Below are 16521 nucleotides of genomic sequence, written 5' to 3'. Positions count from 1 at the left end.
TACTTTCTGCAATCTCTCCGTCTCAACTCGCCCACACAAAGGGTATATCATGATTATTATACAAGAAGAAACAAGCATTTCAAAATATCCCAATAACCCCGCCATTTTTAGTCAACGCCAGATGATGGAAAACGCTGCAAACGTATATGTAAGTATGAAAAGCACGGTCGACGACATTGGACTCGTGCTAAACGTCTAGTCGGTTATTTTTGGAATGGGCAATAGAAGTCTCGCTTCACTTTATGCCCATCTTGCGGAACTTTCGGGATGCGCGACGGCGTAGGCCGTTCATGCCCATGGCCTTCCGGAGGCTATCCCTGTCTCCGTCTTCTTCGTCCTCCTGTGGTACGCCGAGCAGTCTTCGACCGTTCGTGTTCTTGACAGAAGTTTGATGCGCTATGATGTTCTGATCGCGCCAGAACATTCGTTTTTGGTCAATGACATTCTGCGACAGATTTCCAAAACCCTTCTTCACGAACGCCAGGTCGTGCAAGATATTCGGGTCGAGGCAGCGCCTAGGTAGTGTCTGCACGGCCATGAAGATCTCGCCATCACCAGGACGGTATTTCCTGATTTCGGGTTCACCGAGCTTGAAGATGGCAAGAGCGTAGCGGTATAGGGCACGTGGTCCCTCGTAGAGAAATGCGTCCCAGACGCGAAGTACGGTCTCGATTGGCAGGACACCGACGAAGATGCTCATGAACCAAGAAGTACAAGAGAGGGCGACTGTGGGTTGTCGTTGGAACTTCGAGTTGGGATGAGCGTTTGAGCCAGCGCCGCTGTTGATGAGATCGGTGTCGTTGATCGACGCCCACACCTTTGGCAGATAATCCTTGATCAACATCATAAGTACGTTGACTTCCGTGTTTGCCAGGCTGCGAGCGTGGGCACCTGGGAGATGGTTTTGCGTGATAATAGTAAGAAGGATGAAAACCTTCTCCTTGTCCTGCTTGAGAAACAACAGAAGAAGACCAGCAATAAAGTTGAGAGACTGGCAGTAACCAATGTTGGGATTGTTCAAAGCAAAGCAAGAGAGCACCTCGCGCAGGTCTTGAATCAATGCTGGCTCGTCGTCAGACTCGCCGTCGAGTAGATCAGTTGCTGGTTCCGGACGGAAATGAATGTTGTCGGGGAACGTCCTGTCGAGATCGCGTTCAATTGCATCTTTGTCGTCCTTGTTGAGCTCGTCTTGGTTGACGCGAGCTACTAGAGACTTGTACAGACCGACATTTTCCTTCTGTGTAATCATGTGCTGACCACCAGAATAGAACCACCACATTGCACCTCTCCACTCAGGGGGATATCCTTTACGAGCGTATCGTTTGACCTTTTCGCACATATCAGGGAACCTGGTTGGCTCATTTGTCGGCAGACCTTGCTTAGCCATCAGGGAGATCCATTTGCCTCTCCTGCGGGAGATATGCTCTTCGTATCTGGAAGCCCACGCGTTATACTCCTGAACGTTGATCTTGTCAGAAGCCTTCTTGAATCCATAGCGGTCTCTCTCCACAGGCGCAGCCGTCTTTCGCAGACCAGGCATTATCACAGTCGTGACGTGCTGGTTGGGAGGTGCTAACGTGGGGGTTCTCGGAGTCTCAGGCTTGCTCTTGGTAGTTGTAAGTTGAGACATCATCCCAAGATCAAACAAAGCGCTCTTCCGGTCGAACACACTCGTAGAAGCGCGGCGGGGAATTGCCTCGTCTTCATCCAGCTCGGGGAGCGGCTGAGATCTCTGCATAGGCGGAGATTGAGGCATGTGGGAACTGGCCAGAGATTCATTAGAAAAGGTACGTGGAACGCTTGGTCTCTTGCTATGTCGCTTGGAGTAGGCCTCAATGTTAGCCCAATCCTGGCGTGAAAGTCGGGATCGGCTAGGCGGCAGTTGTGGAAGTCCGGATATATCGCGGCGAATGTGATCGAGTTGTGAACGGCTGCCATTCGATTTCCTCGCGTGGTGTCCCTTGGTTTCTGTGGTCCTGAGCGCCAGAGCTTGCAATGTAACAGATACACGCCTGGGTGCTTCTTCACTTGTCCTTTTTGGTACGCCTGACTGTCTCTTCTTGGACTGCTGCACTACAGCTTGAATTGTTCGTGGTGTATATGCGGCCTGGAACGGGCTGATTTGTACCGAGGGCAATAACTCGATACGTAACGCCTTTCGCTCGGCGGGATCCGCGTTGTATGCCTCATCCAGGTCCGACCCAGAGGGTGGCCGAATCGTCAACAGCTCCTTCGAGTCGACATTGGTTCCTAGCTTACCATTCAGGCTCTCGTTGGACTGGAAGGAATCTAATGAGTCGAAATCGCGAGATGGCGTCTGCGATAGCTCAGGAGGCTCTGAGTCAAGACCTACTGGCGAAGGGCTTTGCAAGTCTCGTTCGCCCTGCTCAATTATAGGACTGCGCTCTTCATCCTCCTCGTCATAATAGTAGGAATCCAGCACGTCGCCAACAGGGTCTACGTATTCATCTTCCTCGGCAATTTCGGAAGTCTGGATTGTTTCTGGTGAGCCGTCGCGTTCCCGAAGACGGTCTCTCGATGGGTCTCTCGAGTAAAGGCTATTTTGCCGATCACTGGCGATAGAGCTCCGTGCGGTGGCAATACTGCTTCTTTCTGTACCGCTGGTTTCTAGTATACTCGAAGACGCATTGGTCCACCCGGACCTAAAACTGGCCCGTGGCTCTTCGCCGCGAAACGGTCGAGGTGGAGTAGGATAATAGTCGTTGTGGGCCCAATTGGGGGCGCCTCTGTTGGGTTTGTAGGTGCCAGATAAATTAGCGCGCCCGGTGCCTCCATATTGGGCGTAGTCGGGAACAGATGTCACTGATCTTAAGGGAGGAGTTGGTTGGAAGGACTGCTGCGAAGAGCCAGTCATCCCGCGGGGTCTGAAAGGTGAGGCAGGTGACCCAGGCAAATCCTCGTTGGAAGAGTCCCACGACGGCCCAGTCGAGTTGACAGGATTGCTGGCCAGAGGGTTGAAAATGGCGCGAAGATCAGGCGAACGTGGGCCGCTATCTGGGCGAGCCATTGTATGGGCCATTATTGGGGACATTGGGCCTTGTCCCATTCCAGCTTGGATGTCATTAAGAGAGGAGGGTATGGCAGCATGGCGGAGGAGGGAAGGAGCTCGCTGGCGTTGGGCGAATTTGGGGGAAGGCAGTGCCGCAAGCGGGAGGGACGGGCTGTCTGCAGGCGATGGGCTGTAGACGGGGTGCTCGTATGGCGGCGCGTCTGCTGTGTCCATCTGGAGCTGAGCTGGCTGCTTGGACCGATGTAATCCGAATCCCCTCTTCGCCGCGTACGGCATCTGCGGTTGCGGAGACGTTGGGGGAGTGTATTCGGTAGTGGGTGACGTGTAGGGAGCGTGTGGCTCTGGGCTCCTGTCAGCATCAGCTACGGGCGAGACGCCTGTAGCGACACGTAGAAGAGCGTCGCCCATTGTGTGGTCAACGGGTGCAGAATGTGGTGGTGTAGGTCAGCGGAACAGGCGCTCATTCGACCGGAGAATAGGACAGCTCGGATTTGGTGATTCGCGGTAACATTCTCGGGTGCGAGTTGCAGGCTACGAAACGAGGGTGAGTGGTTGTCGTGAAACGGCGCGGATTGGTGTCGAGCCTGTGGAGAGCCTGCTCTGGGGCGTGGCGGTGATGGCGGCGGCGGCGGCGGCGTTGGCAAGCAAAAAGCAGTCGGGGCAGTGAACGGGTAAAGTGAAAGAATGAGGTCGGGTTCGAAGGATAAGGAACGTGGTGTGCCGCACTGGCGCGGGTGCAATCAGACGGTGGTGAGGAGATGAGTGCGGCCAAAGTGTAGCAGGAAAGTCTCCTTCAGCTGCAGCGCCTGGATCCGTCCGTCACTGACTCTCTGCCAAGACGCGGCGCTTCCCTCATCCCCGATTCCTGTAAGCTGGGAGGTCGCGGGCCGGTAGGAGCTTGGTGGACCTCTGTGGGCTTGTCAGAGGAGTTCGTTACTTTGACATGCAACGGCACAAATTAGGAGAGTTGCATAAGCGCTGCAACAGGTACCGACGGCCGGCAGCCTCGCGACATTGACGCGCTCCCGGCCAATCAGCCGCGGGCAGACTATTGAAACACGGAGATCACAGCAATTACCAAGCAATACACCTTGTACAAGATTACCTCGTCTGTCCGCTCGCTCGATGCATGGCGAGCAGGACGAGCAGCTCCCAGGGCGGCTCTCTCGGATTACATGATGCACTATTTGCTTTGCTGGAACACTTGCGAGGGACTTCTGAGGCGCGTGCCACACGCTTTGTTGCGCCTGACTCGCTAGCACCGCGCCCTTGGCCCTGCACTCACAGCCTCCAAGCTCTCACCCGAAGCGAACAAACTTGGATGGTCGACCTGCCTAGGACAGCAATCTCAGATAGGAAGTGCACTAGGCGGTGGAAGCCTTTCTCGGGCTTCGAGAAGGAAATTTTCAGGTCCCCCCTGGTAATATGCTGCGGCTCGCTTCTGAGAGCACTGGCATGGGAGATTTGAACATGACGACATGTTGCGGTTTGAACTCATCTTATTTGGTGAACCTGAGTAAGTCTACCCTGCATTAATCGCCCGATGCCTGGCTAAGTCGTGCGTGCATCGCGATCTGCAAAACATTGTATGCTTCTTCGCCCACACCGGTCAAGACGGGTTCCGTCCGCATGCAAATTTCGCCGAACGCCAAAGATGCAAAATGAATATGTATCCGTCAAGCTCTGTGCTGCCCCAACCGATGCCCACGTCCGCCTGGCCGGTAAAGGACCCGTGAGACCCCTCACTTGGCGTAGCGCTTGACCCAGTCCTTTGCGTTCTTCTCAAACTCCTTGCGGTTCTCCCGGTACTCGTTGGCGATGGACGGCTCAATCGCGTCGTCCGGGTTGGGCTCGATGAGCAGCGTCTGGATTAGGCGGAGCACCGACACGACCTTGTTTGGCGGCTTCCACTCATCGGCACGCAGCAGACCCAAGCACATGGACCCCTTGTCGTCGTTGCTGACGTTGGGGTGGTAGATCTTGGTTCGGAAGCTGACGACGGGTGGCTTGAAAGGGTATTCGGTCGGGAAAGTAATCTCGAGCTTGAAATGCCCGCCCTGCATAGCTGTTAGCAGGCGCTACCGAGAGCGCACGGAAGGCGCATGGATCAGACAATCCAACATACCGCGTAGGCCGACTGGGCTGGGCCGTCCATCAACACTTCCCACTTGGTCATGTTCTGCTCGTCGAAGTTGATCTTCATACCGGGCGGTGTGTCAGCCATGCACTCGCCGTACTCCTATCGTCTTGTTGTTAGTACACTTGCTTCTGCGCCAGGGCAATTTGGCTTGCCTTCATGATACGCTTCTTCGCTCCGGTGCTCATGGTTGCGATTAGTTGGTGTGGTTGCTCTGTTAAGTTTGGTTGAGACTGTCTACGGCGACGCGGTAGGCAGTGTAGTTGAAGTAGTCAGACAGAAGCAGGCGCCCGCTGTGAATGTGCAGGAAGAGCGACGAGTAAGAATAGAATGCAACAACTTCACTCTCCGTGTAGGTAAGTGGGATGCAGTGGCAGGTGATGGACGTGAAAAGAGGGTTGTAGATGTGGGGAAAGTTGCCTATGGATGACGAGGGACCTTGGATCCTTAGTCAAAGCTCCGCACGCGGCCCGGAAGACGATCGCCTTCACACGTTCTGGTAGCAGGGACACGCTAGAATTCACACGTTGTTCGTTCCATATCTGTCTCTTGTTCGCATCACGTCTTGCTGAACTTCACTCGAGTGTGTGAAAACACGACGACGTCATACCATCACCAGGGAACGGTAGTATCGCTACTTTGCGCCTCATTTGCGAGTGCCGAACATCAAGGTGCATCCCCGTCACCACATCTTACCAAGACTCCCATGTCCTTAATCCACACTTATATCTCCGAGACTTGACATCCTCGACAGTCATCTAGAACACGTGGTTTTGACCTCTTTGACGGGCTAATGTGTTTCACCTTGGACTTGACAGCTGCTAGACGCTTACGACTGGCTTACTGACCGACTGCAAGGCGAAGACCACGATAAGGACCGCGACGCATCTAGCAGCAGCAGCTACAGTCCCTGAACACGTAGGCCACGCATTTGCTCGCTTCACCACTAGGCATAGCGCATAAGCGCAGTATTATAGTTCGGAGCTCTGGACCTACTTCTGCATGTTGTCCCCGACCTGCAAAATCTTCCTGAATCTAGACTTGGGCGCGGTGCATTGCAGGACTGGACATTTCGTCACTCATTGCAGCCACTATCTTCGTGAGTCACAGAGGCCGCCCAGCAACCCCAGGTCACGTTACACCGCGATAGAGACGTGACGCGCACACAACAAACGGTCCGACCAAAACGGCTTTACTTACAAACTTCAGCTCCCTGTCCATGCTAGCTTTTTTTCGCGCCTCGAATCTACGTCGCTAGGTCCAACACACCATATCGCGTGCTATTCGTGGCTCGCTTACTGTCAATCCTCAGAGGAACTGCCATGTTCCACGGTCTTCCATGTTTTCAGAGGGCATCAAATGAGGAGGTGCAAACAATGACGCCTCGCAGCCTGATAGATATCTGCTGAAGCCCAGCATGCAGCAATGGGCGAATAGCAATAGGAGTATGCATGTAACATAGCCCCAGCCTGCCAGCGCTAGTTGTCCAGGCTACAGGGGCACCGACTTGGCATCGTCGGTATTTAACAAGCTGCGACCCCACAACTTGAATCTTTACGCCTCACGACAAGCCTGAGTTCGACAACCAAAGCGTGCTTTATCTTCACCACCAGTGTTGGTAAACTCGCTAAGCTCTTCGGATTTTCAACGACTTTTCTCCCCCGAAAGGTTTGCGAAATCTGAGAGTTTCCGGAGCTCCCATTTCTCTCATATGAACGCTGCGTCACACTAACCTGTCCACTCTTTACGAGAAATTCCGTCGCTCGCTACTTCGATCTCTCTCTTCGGTCAAGATGTTCGGCAAACGCTCTTTCGCTAGCTCGAAGGAGAAAGACCGTTCAGGCAAGATCACCAAACAGCCGAAGAGATCGTTCCGCGATGCGTCTAAGCAGAAGGTCATGGCCGAGAAGCTGGATACGCGCAAGGACAGTCCAATGATGGATGGTGGCTCACCAGCGCTCACCTCTTCCATCGTGACAGTCATCGTTGGTTCCGACCAGCGACTGTTCGCCGCGCATGAAGATGTATTAAGTCACTCTCCGTATTTTGCTGAACTGCTGCGGGGCCAGTTCTTCGAGTCCGCTAATCGCCGCATCGATCTGCCCACGGAGGAACCTGAGATTTTCAGTTGTATCCTCGAGTATTTGTACAAGGGCGACTACTACCCACGCCTTGTCCAAGACAAGCGCCGCCAGACCTGGATGCTCGAAGGTGCAATTGCCTCACCCGACCCAAACAAACCCGGCGACCGCGCAGCTGCTGTCGAGCCAACTTTCTTCCACTCCGGCGTAGGAGACGTCATTCTCCGCGACACAGCAGTCTACTGTGCAGCTGATCGCTACGGCCTCGAAGAGCTCAAGAAGCTCTCTCTGCGCAAGCAGGGCCTGCAGAGCGGGATCGAGGTCGGAACCATCTTGCGCAGCGCTCGCTACGCGTACGAGAATACGCCGGATAGCGACTCGCGGCTGCGCGCTCATTACCTCGCTCTGATTATCCGCAGTCGGAAAACTTTCAAGCGTAGTGGCACCATGCAGATGGAGATGGAGATGGGGGGAAAACTGTTCTTTGACCTGTTCGTGGCTATGTGCAATCATGTCGATGATCTTGTGGACGCGAGGTACGCCTTGCGCCTCTCTGTTCTACCCTCTTTTGAAGATTCTTGCATATTGTGATGTTGATCTCGTACTGACAATCCGGCAGCGCCTCAGCCCGCGGCACTCCTAGGACCATCTAAAGACACTGATTCGCACACCCACTTACCCGTCACCGCAACACCCGCAAACAAACACACCTCGCATACAACCCCGGAGTAAACACCAAGTTGGAAACCATACCTTACTCCGCTCGCACATCCAAATTGCCGACCAGCGACAAAACGTGAAAACAACCAAAAACATTCGGCGTACCGTTGTATCATCCCAACTCATCTTATCTCTCTTGCTCGCTCTCTTTTACTAGTGGAGTTTGCTTACCCCTATCGCGTTCCCCCTGATCCTTAATTCAACGATATCAACGAGCTCTTCCCCTCTCTGCTTGCGGAGAGAGTACACGACGACGAAACTGTGTTTCCTTTGTTTTGTGCTTTAGGGAATCAAGCGCTTGTTGTATGAATACCAAGGAAAAGAAGGGACATTCGTTTTTGGAAACATGGTGCTGCGTGGATCAGGAAGACATCGTGCTGGAGAACACCACTCTCTGGTGGAGACGTGTTCGATGCGGTGACAGATTGATCGAGACCGCTCGAAAGGTTCTGACTGACTGTGGAGGATATCTTAGTGGTGGCAATAATGAGAAAACCTTTGGCCGCCGCTAATTACTGCGCTGATGCTGATGTGATATGATGTCCAACTTGACCATGTTTACCACTCTTCTCACGGGAGTATCCATCCTCTACGTACCCACCTCAAAGGCACCATCAACCAAGCTCCAGAACTCCTCAATAATTTCCTTTTGTCCTTCACCCCCTCGTACAGCAAGATACCTCTGCCCCTCAACCTCTGGATTCCAGTTTCCCGGGTTTGCATCAACCACCATGCCGCCGGCTTCCTTCAAGATAACCCACCCAGCACAAACATCCCATGCCCAGCATCCCGCTTCCCAGTAGATGTCCAAACCTCCACTCGCAACCCCACACAGATTCAGCGCCGCCGAGCCAAATGATCTCAACCCATGTACCATGCCACCCCCATTTTCCTTTGTGGCTGCCAGCTTCTTGAAAGTCTCACTCTTGACCTTGAAGTCATTCCCGCTCCGGTCGCTGCCCCACTCCACAGCAACCAAACAGGTATTCAGTGTCTCCAGCGGCGTTGGTGGTGATAGTGGTAATTTGGTCGTTTGATTCAGATACGCGCCTTGTCCTTTTATGGCAGAGTACAAAGTTTGTGTGAATGGGTTGTACACGATTCCTACAGTAGGCTCACGCTCTATCGCTAGACCGAGTGAAATGCTAACATAAGGGTATCGGTGCACAAAGTTCGTCGTTCCGTCGATGGGGTCACAGATGAATGTCGGTGCTGCGTTAAGTTTGTCGCCGGGCTTCTGGAAATTGGTGTTCTAGATCAGTAGCTGTCTCATATGCAGTTCGTACGGAAGCATTACGTATGTTTCTTCGCCCATGAATTCGTAGTCTGGGTACTTCTCGCGGAGGGATGTCGAAATGAGGTTCTCGACGGCGCGATCAGTCTCGGTGACGAGATCGACCGCTGCAATCCAATTTAGTTAGTACTGGTCGTTTTGATAGTACAGATTCCCACTTGAGCGATCGCTACGTACAGTTCTTCTTCGACCCTGAGCCTTGAGTTGTGGGTTTTGCGGAGACGATGCGTTCGCCAGCTTGTTTGGCGATAGAGATCATGAAGTCGTGGACTTCTTGGAGGTTGACGCCGGCCATCTTGGATATCGATCGGTTTGTTCTAACAGTTTGCGATTGGAGCTTGATAAATTGAAAGTAGACTTTTTTTGGTGATGTTGTAGCTGCGCTCGATAGCTTTCGAACGTCAGAGCTACCTACGTGCCCCTCGGTGGGGCGGCCTGGAGTTGTGTATGCAGGGTCCGCCACGTGGGGAAACAGCAACTTTTAGCGGTTGACGTTGGAATTCCTAACACACTATTTTCGCGAAGCACTAAAAGCTGGTCAAAAGATGTAGGAGTATTGTTAGACAGTGATCACGCACGAGTACTCAGCTTGAGGTGCAACATCAACTGCTAGCCACACGACTACATGAAGCGGGAATGAATGCTGACACTCGGTAGAGGACAAATAGAGAAGAAGCATGATTTGAGCCTTTGCATTGTCGAAGAAAGCACATACTAAGCCGATAGTATGATAGCCCGACAAACGAATAGCGACCGTAGCCAGCACACCTGGGGAACACCAAACTCCAGCCCATATATACAGCCAATTGAATCCCCCACTCCTATGTACACTTCAACATTCCCTTCCAGATCTAGAATCCGTATCCAAGCCAGCCGATAGTGTTCGAGTACACACTTAGATTGTCACTCCACTTGGCCTTGTCGACTCCATCAACTGTAACCATCCATTCACTACCCACCTCACTCAGTGCAAAAGCCTGCACACTGCTAGCACCCTCGATAGAAAAGACACGACTCTGGCAGTTGCGGAATCCATTCGGTGCGTCAGCACTTGAACATCCGACGTTGTAGTTGCGGAAGAAGGAGTACAAGCCGCCACCGTAGATGAGCACGTTCTTGGATCTGAGCACGCGGAGGCCATAGGCTGATGCACCAGATGGGTAGACGGGGTCCGAGAAAGCGTCGGACCTGCCGTAGGGCTGGTTGGAGGCATCAGGTGTGGGCATATAATACGGGGTTTCCGTTTGGATGAAGCCCGCGAAGATGTTCGATGCGTCGTTGAACTATCTACTTGTTAGCTTTTGCTTGTATTGCCATGTTACAGGATTGAGAGTGACTTACTTGGTACTGGTATAGCGCATGATGCTCCACGCCGTTAGCCCATAGCCACACGTTTTGCGCTTCGATATGCAGACCGCGTCCGGTGAAGATGGAGATTTGTGTGGATCGTGCATCGTCCAAATCATGATCTGCTGTCCAGAACCAGTTGTTCTCGAAATACGCTCCGTTCGCGCCCTTGGTAACGTGCACGTTGGTATGCGCAGCCATACATTGCTGATTGACGGATCCAACAGTGGCAGGGCATTGAGCAACCTGCAGATTGGTACCTTTGGAACCTCCGATACGGGTGTGAACATCCCAGACACCGGAGCCACGGTCGCTGTTGAGGTTGTATTGGATGACAATAGCTCCTGGAGTGGCACCTTGGGTTTGCACAATCATATCAGACCATTCGATGTGACCGCTCTCGCCGGGTTTGCCAATCTGCATGATGGGTACAGGGCTGTCTTTGTTTCCGAATGTGGCACCTGAGCCCATGATAGCAGAGAAGGTCTCACCGACCATTCGGGAGCCTGGCGGGACGTAAATGGTGTTTGTGACCCTGTAAACGCCATGTTCGAAGAAGAGAACCTACAAGGATGGTAGAGTTAGTATCTGGAAAAGAGATAAAGTGTAGTACTAAAGCGATTACGCACCTTGTTTTGAGCAGCGGCCCTGGTGACGGCATCCTGCACAGCCCTGGTGTCGTCGGTACGACCGTCACCTGTGGCTCCACTACCACGAGCACTGATGAAGTCACCAGTACCAAGGTTCTCGTATTGCGGCTTCGACTTGGAATAGTACTTGCCACCATCCAAAAGACTTCCTGGTCGAGCGACAGGAGAGATGTTTCCCTGGAATTTCTCTGGACCGTTCGCATTGGGAGCGTACTTGTTGCCCTGACCCCAAGCTTGGATAGTGAGCGTTCCACCTGGGAGGACAGTAGCTCCGTTGCCTACAACAGCGTTTGGCACGTTGTTGAGCTTGATGTTCTCGAGTATCAGCTGGCCAGCACCAATAGGCTGACTGGTCCTTGTCCACGCCATATCGACAAACTTCTGACAGTTGGTGATCTCAGAGTCGATAATGACAACAGAGCCGACCTCGAGTTTGTTGGCGGCGGCACCATTGCTCATGGAGAAGGCGGTTCCACAGTCGCTAATTGAAAGACCGGAGTACAACCAGCCCCAGTCCCAGATCTGAGAGATACCGGTGACAGCCTTGGAGATCTTGACATTGCGCATGGTGAACTGCTGGTTTCCAATGTTCATGCCATATAAACCACCTTCAATATCAAGGTCAGCCATGTGGCCACCAGATCCGTTCTCAACGAAGATACCAGCATGTACCGAGTTTGACGCCTGGGTCATGCGGATCTTGACATTCTGGATAGTTGTAGCTTGCGAGGCAGGCCAGTGGATACCTTGGAAGCCACTGGTAGGTGCAACAGCGGTGCCATCGATGACCAAATTACGGATTTGTCGTAGGAAGATGTTGGTTGACGTCCAGCCAGCGTTACCGTTGCTGCCATAAGGACTAGCGTCGATGAGAGCAAGAGCTTGGAGAGTAGGAGCAGCCTTCAAAACAGGGAGACCTCGAGGGTTACCGATGAGTTGTGTCATGTAATAGAAGATGATGGGTTTGCTGATGAGGTAGGTTCCAGAAGGGATGTAGACCACGGCTGGGGAATCAGTGGCCGAGTCACACACGCCGGGACCGCAACGGTTCCCGTCGGAGATAGCACGGTTGATTGCATCGGAATCATCGGTAACACCGTCACCTGTAAGAGCGTCAATGGTATGTTGGAACACGAAAAGCAAAGTGACTTACCCTTCGCGCCGTATTCCTTGACGTTGCGGAAGACTTTGTAAGCGCTATTACCGTTGAAGGCAGCTCTTCCGTTGCCGGAGAGATCATTCAACCAGTATCCATCTGTGATAGCAGCAATTCCTTGGATGCTGCTTATGTTTGATGCAGGCTCAGTATCATTTGATACTTGTCTGCTAAACCGGGCTACGTAATGTCAGCCTTAAGTTGTAAAGGGGGGAGATATTTGCTTACATATAGCAGCACCCTGAATACCGACTGCACCGAGGCAGGCGATCAAGGAGGGTAAGTGCATGGTCGTAAGAATGTACCAGTAGACAATCCTATGTACAGTAGAAACACCAAGAGGAGGTGTACAAAGGAGTGTAGAGTATAGTAATAAAAAAGAGGTCTCAGGAGGGGAGATGATGATGTCTATTTAACACCTCCGTTTGTTTACTACCGCCCCTCTTGAGTAATAGGAGAAGATCCATACACCCACGCGATCAGTTAAGGATCTGCCCCTACGAAGCCTGCCGACTGGCTAACGAGGAGCATCCGGTGATGAGAAAACCTCACCGACTGCCACTTAGAAGGTCATAAGGACCTACCGCATACTGACTCACTAGGCGGCTACCCCCGTTGCCGTTTGAAGGGGTTACATAGCTCATTTCGGTTCACAGTTCGAGATGTCTTAGTCTGAGTAACGTAGTCTGGGGACTGGAAGAGCGCGTACTTACACCCTTCCCCTTCAAGCCAAATCTCCGAAGAATATTTTGCTTTGTTTAGCCATTTGGCAAGCTTAGTCCACCTTTCCATTTGTCGCAATCTGTCGCTATGATGCACAAAAATTGCAGCTTTCACCAGAGGTTGAATGGTAGCGGATACTGAAATGCAACATGCCTTTCGACATACGCCTTGAGTAAGCTGCAAGCAGAGAAGGAGCTGTGATGAGACTCAGGGGATTTACAGCTAACCTTGATAGGCACTGGTCATCGGGTCGGCCCTACGCATATTTCTTCTGTGAAGTGCTGTCCAGTGACAACGCAAGCACCGATTAAAGCATGTGATGAACACTAATCCTAAGACCAGAGCGAACGTCTCTGCGATTGGCTCCCCGGTCATGAATGCTAGAACCCCGGGTTTGCGCCATCTACCGTAGTTCGACGGCGACGCCTGAATGTGGGGTAGTTCTAGATAGTAGAGCCATGCGTCGCACTGCATGGGTCTGCCCTATGATCTTGCCCTGCAGCATAAGCCTCAAGACCGCGTGCTCCTGTTAGTTCCTTCTTGGACGTCAAGGCACTTACTTTACACCGACTGTACAGTGATGGAGCAAATGCAGGGAGTCTTGTGAGACTGTCGCAAGACAATCAACCTCAAGACCAGCCCGACATCATTGTTTGGACCTGCCTGATCGGAACAAAGTCAGTTTGAAACGGCACCAGTAAAAAATTTGCAAATGACGGCGACGTCAGGCGCATGAACGTTCACTGCGGAGCATATAGCGTCGTTTGTGGACTCGGGCATGCCCAGGCCTGGGCATGGTAGAGCTTTAGTTGGGTTAGAGGTTGATCGAGCGCCGTACTCTAGAGAAGGATTTCCTGTGTGCATGCCTTGGAGATTGCAACATCGCAAGCGCCGGCTTGACTACCCCAGATCTTAGGAGCCAGGCCTAGACGACGGTCATGCACAGGGTAGATCATGTGGGTCAGGGTTGGATAGATTAAAAGAATATGGTTGTGACCAGTCATGTGGCCGGAACCCAGCTTGCACGTTCGGCCGATCTGCCACTAAGGGCTGGCGCCGCGCTCAGTAGCTTCATATGTCGCAAAACGTGAGCAGATGCCGATGGAATAGTCACAGAGTATGCGATCCAGGTAGTCAAGCGAACGTACGCTTGTAACTTCGGACAAAGTCGGTCAGCCTAATTGCGGTAGAAAAAGTTAGCAGCGCCAATTTCCAAGTACACGCCCGTCTAGTCACAGTATTGGAAGGTGGCTATGGTGATAGACGTTCAAAAATCGAAGTGTGACAGGGACTCTGTATTGCAGCAGGAAAAAGGGGTCGGGATTCGCATCAACAAGCGCAATGTCGTCCTGCGTAGGATCGCGGCATGCAATTGTATTGTGCGGTGTCGTACGACAAACATCTCGGCACACAGCCGTATACAAAAGATGGCCACGCGAGTGGTACGACCTCAAGATGAGAGACTGTATTCATGTACTGGTTTAGTACGCGCTACTTTGGTCGACGTACTCTTGAGGCTGGTCGGCGACCGGCATCCGAGTGAGGCCCATTTTGACAGGCGCTTCAAGGACATTCCGTAACACATTGTAATACTGTCGCATCACTGGCTGTTCACATGTAGAGCATGTGACGGTTTATAGCGACCTCATAGCTTGGTTGAAACCCTGATGAACAAGGCTTCGCCGAGCGTGTATATTGTACCGTTGCCGTCTTCGATGGTCGCACGAACGTATAGTTTCCGATCGCCCGCTTCTTGTCGCTCGATCTTGGCCGTAAGAAGAAGCGCACCGGGTGTCGGCACTGGCTTCTTGTAGGTGGTGTTCAGATCTGTTTGCGTTCAGCTTGTGTGTTAGAGTTGAGGCGCGACATGAACAAACAGGCGGTAAAGTAGTTCAAGGCAGCTGCGCGGCGGCCGTCCTCTGTTATTTTTTGCACCTTCCTCTCCATATTCAGCATGATTAAGATACCGCACATCTCGTCAAGTAGTGTCGCAGCACAACCCCCATGTATGATCTGTGGGTAGCCGTTGAGTCCGTCGCCTAGCTCCACGATAGTCTTGACCTCCTTGTATGCGATATCGCCATCTTCTTCGTTGATCGGTCGAAGCGTCAGAAGGCTTCGTATCGTGCGACCTGTACTTAGAGTTTCTGCAAAGAAGGAATCTTCCCCGGATGCCTTTGGTGTCCGGGAGGCAGTGTTGACTGGAGTCCAATTGGGGTCATTGATCAAGGCAGCAGCCCAAGGAACTGACGACAGTCGGGAAATGACGGCGTCTGTCATGGCGCATCGATATTCTCTGGGACAGGAACCGCCTGTATCGCTCCCGCGACGTTTATCGAGGACATGATTGTGGAGCTCTGGGGTAGGGAGATGCCGAGGTGCGACGGATCATGGGGATCGTCAGTGCTCAGCTCAGTAAGCCGCCGACGCAGCCTCATTCGTTCGTGGCTACGACAGACATTGATGCCTTAAGAACAAACAACAACAACACAGTCTGAGACCGATGTCTACTTTGGTAGATGCAACTCCTAACAACGAGTGTGGAAAGACTCAAATCTGACCCTAATGCTTTCATGTGATTGCGCACCTCAATAATGCAAGACGTCATCTATACGCGCTAAACAATACGTCAAAGACACGCGAGCCGTAAACAAGTAGGAAGATCTCAAACTACGCCTATATTTCAATGATGTAGCTGCCGAGGTACTGGTAGGTCATAAGCTCCTCTTCCCCAGGTTTTCTACTCCGCAGTTGTAACATCACCAAACATACCTACACGGATAAACATCAGCAACAATGGTCGACACGTCGCATTCCAAATCCGTCCGCGGCACCCTATCAAACCCAAAGACCAAAGAAGCAATCAATTCCACCAAATCCACCCCCGATCTAGGGGATGGCACGAGTCTAAAACCCGCCAACGACGACAAAAAGCCTCTTCCATCAAATGATTCCGCTCCACCAGCCGGTCAAGGGAATGATACACCGTCTGCCTCCTCATCCTCATCTTCATCTTCAGATTCTGCTCCCACAGTCTCAGACCCTTATCGCAAAGCTGGTACAAGCGCTGGTGGCGGCGACAAAAAAGCCATAGGCAATGGCGGAAACGTAGAGGGTCGAAACATGGAAGATGGGAAGCAAGGAGGTAAGAAGAATGAGGCAAAGGAGAATCTTCCACATAGCAAAAAAGTACGGGGTACACTAGCAAACGACGATGGGGCAAAGGTGAATAAGACGCAACTCGGCGATCCAGCGAGCTTGAAAGCGGAGACGAGCAACACGAAGGACATGGGGAGGCAGACGGAAAGGGAGGGGCAAGACAAGAGTGGGAAGAGTAAACTGTAGATTATGTGGAAGGAACATGGGATTGAGATTTATATGT

At 52.3% G+C, this 16521-nt stretch overlaps 7 protein-coding genes across 7 annotated transcripts; 2 read left to right on the top strand and 5 right to left on the bottom strand.

Moving 5' to 3' along the window:
- Positions 1 to 235: 235 nt before the first annotated feature.
- J4E82_002115 (uncharacterized protein) lies at positions 236 to 3439 on the bottom strand (the record flags this gene model as incomplete). Its single annotated transcript, XM_051728418.1, has 1 exon — positions 236 to 3439. The coding sequence occupies one exon, from the start codon at positions 3437 to 3439 to the stop codon at positions 236 to 238; it is 3204 nt and encodes a 1067-aa protein (XP_051591831.1).
- A 1334-nt stretch (positions 3440 to 4773) lies between these two features.
- J4E82_002114 (uncharacterized protein) lies at positions 4774 to 5356 on the bottom strand (the record flags this gene model as incomplete). Its single annotated transcript, XM_051728417.1, has 3 exons — positions 4774 to 5088; positions 5157 to 5270; positions 5324 to 5356. The coding sequence occupies 3 exons, from the start codon at positions 5354 to 5356 to the stop codon at positions 4774 to 4776; spliced, it is 462 nt and encodes a 153-aa protein (XP_051591830.1).
- Positions 5357 to 6961: 1605 nt separating this feature from the next.
- J4E82_002113 (uncharacterized protein) lies at positions 6962 to 7902 on the top strand (the record flags this gene model as incomplete). Its single annotated transcript, XM_051728416.1, has 2 exons — positions 6962 to 7785; positions 7869 to 7902. 2 exons carry the CDS (start codon positions 6962 to 6964, stop codon positions 7900 to 7902), a joined length of 858 nt encoding a protein of 285 aa, XP_051591829.1.
- A 656-nt stretch (positions 7903 to 8558) lies between these two features.
- J4E82_002112 (uncharacterized protein) lies at positions 8559 to 9558 on the bottom strand (the record flags this gene model as incomplete). The annotated part of the gene is made up of 3 exons (XM_051728415.1): positions 8559 to 9206; positions 9267 to 9370; positions 9441 to 9558. 3 exons carry the CDS (start codon positions 9556 to 9558, stop codon positions 8559 to 8561), a joined length of 870 nt encoding a protein of 289 aa, XP_051591828.1.
- Positions 9559 to 9774: 216 nt separating this feature from the next.
- On the bottom strand, positions 9775 to 12705 carry EXG1 (exo-1,3-beta-glucanase; the record flags this gene model as incomplete). Its single annotated transcript, XM_051728414.1, has 7 exons — positions 9775 to 9790; positions 9842 to 9872; positions 10159 to 10546; positions 10605 to 11174; positions 11240 to 12363; positions 12414 to 12596; positions 12645 to 12705. 7 exons carry the CDS (start codon positions 12703 to 12705, stop codon positions 9775 to 9777), a joined length of 2373 nt encoding a protein of 790 aa, XP_051591827.1.
- Positions 12706 to 14784: 2079 nt separating this feature from the next.
- J4E82_002110 (uncharacterized protein) lies at positions 14785 to 15419 on the bottom strand (the record flags this gene model as incomplete). The annotated part of the gene is made up of 2 exons (XM_051728413.1): positions 14785 to 14966; positions 15017 to 15419. The coding sequence occupies 2 exons, from the start codon at positions 15417 to 15419 to the stop codon at positions 14785 to 14787; spliced, it is 585 nt and encodes a 194-aa protein (XP_051591826.1).
- Positions 15420 to 15935: 516 nt separating this feature from the next.
- On the top strand, positions 15936 to 16484 carry J4E82_002109 (uncharacterized protein; the record flags this gene model as incomplete). The annotated part of the gene is made up of 1 exon (XM_051728412.1): positions 15936 to 16484. One exon carries the CDS (start codon positions 15936 to 15938, stop codon positions 16482 to 16484), a length of 549 nt encoding a protein of 182 aa, XP_051591825.1.
- Positions 16485 to 16521: the final 37 nt, after the last annotated feature.

The sequence above is a fragment of the Alternaria postmessia genome, assembly GCF_024291825.1.
Source record: "Alternaria postmessia strain BMP 2775 chromosome Unknown scaffold_8, whole genome shotgun sequence".
NCBI classification, from domain to species: domain Eukaryota; kingdom Fungi; phylum Ascomycota; class Dothideomycetes; order Pleosporales; family Pleosporaceae; genus Alternaria; species Alternaria postmessia.
This window is presented reverse-complemented; position numbering and strand designations above follow the sequence as displayed.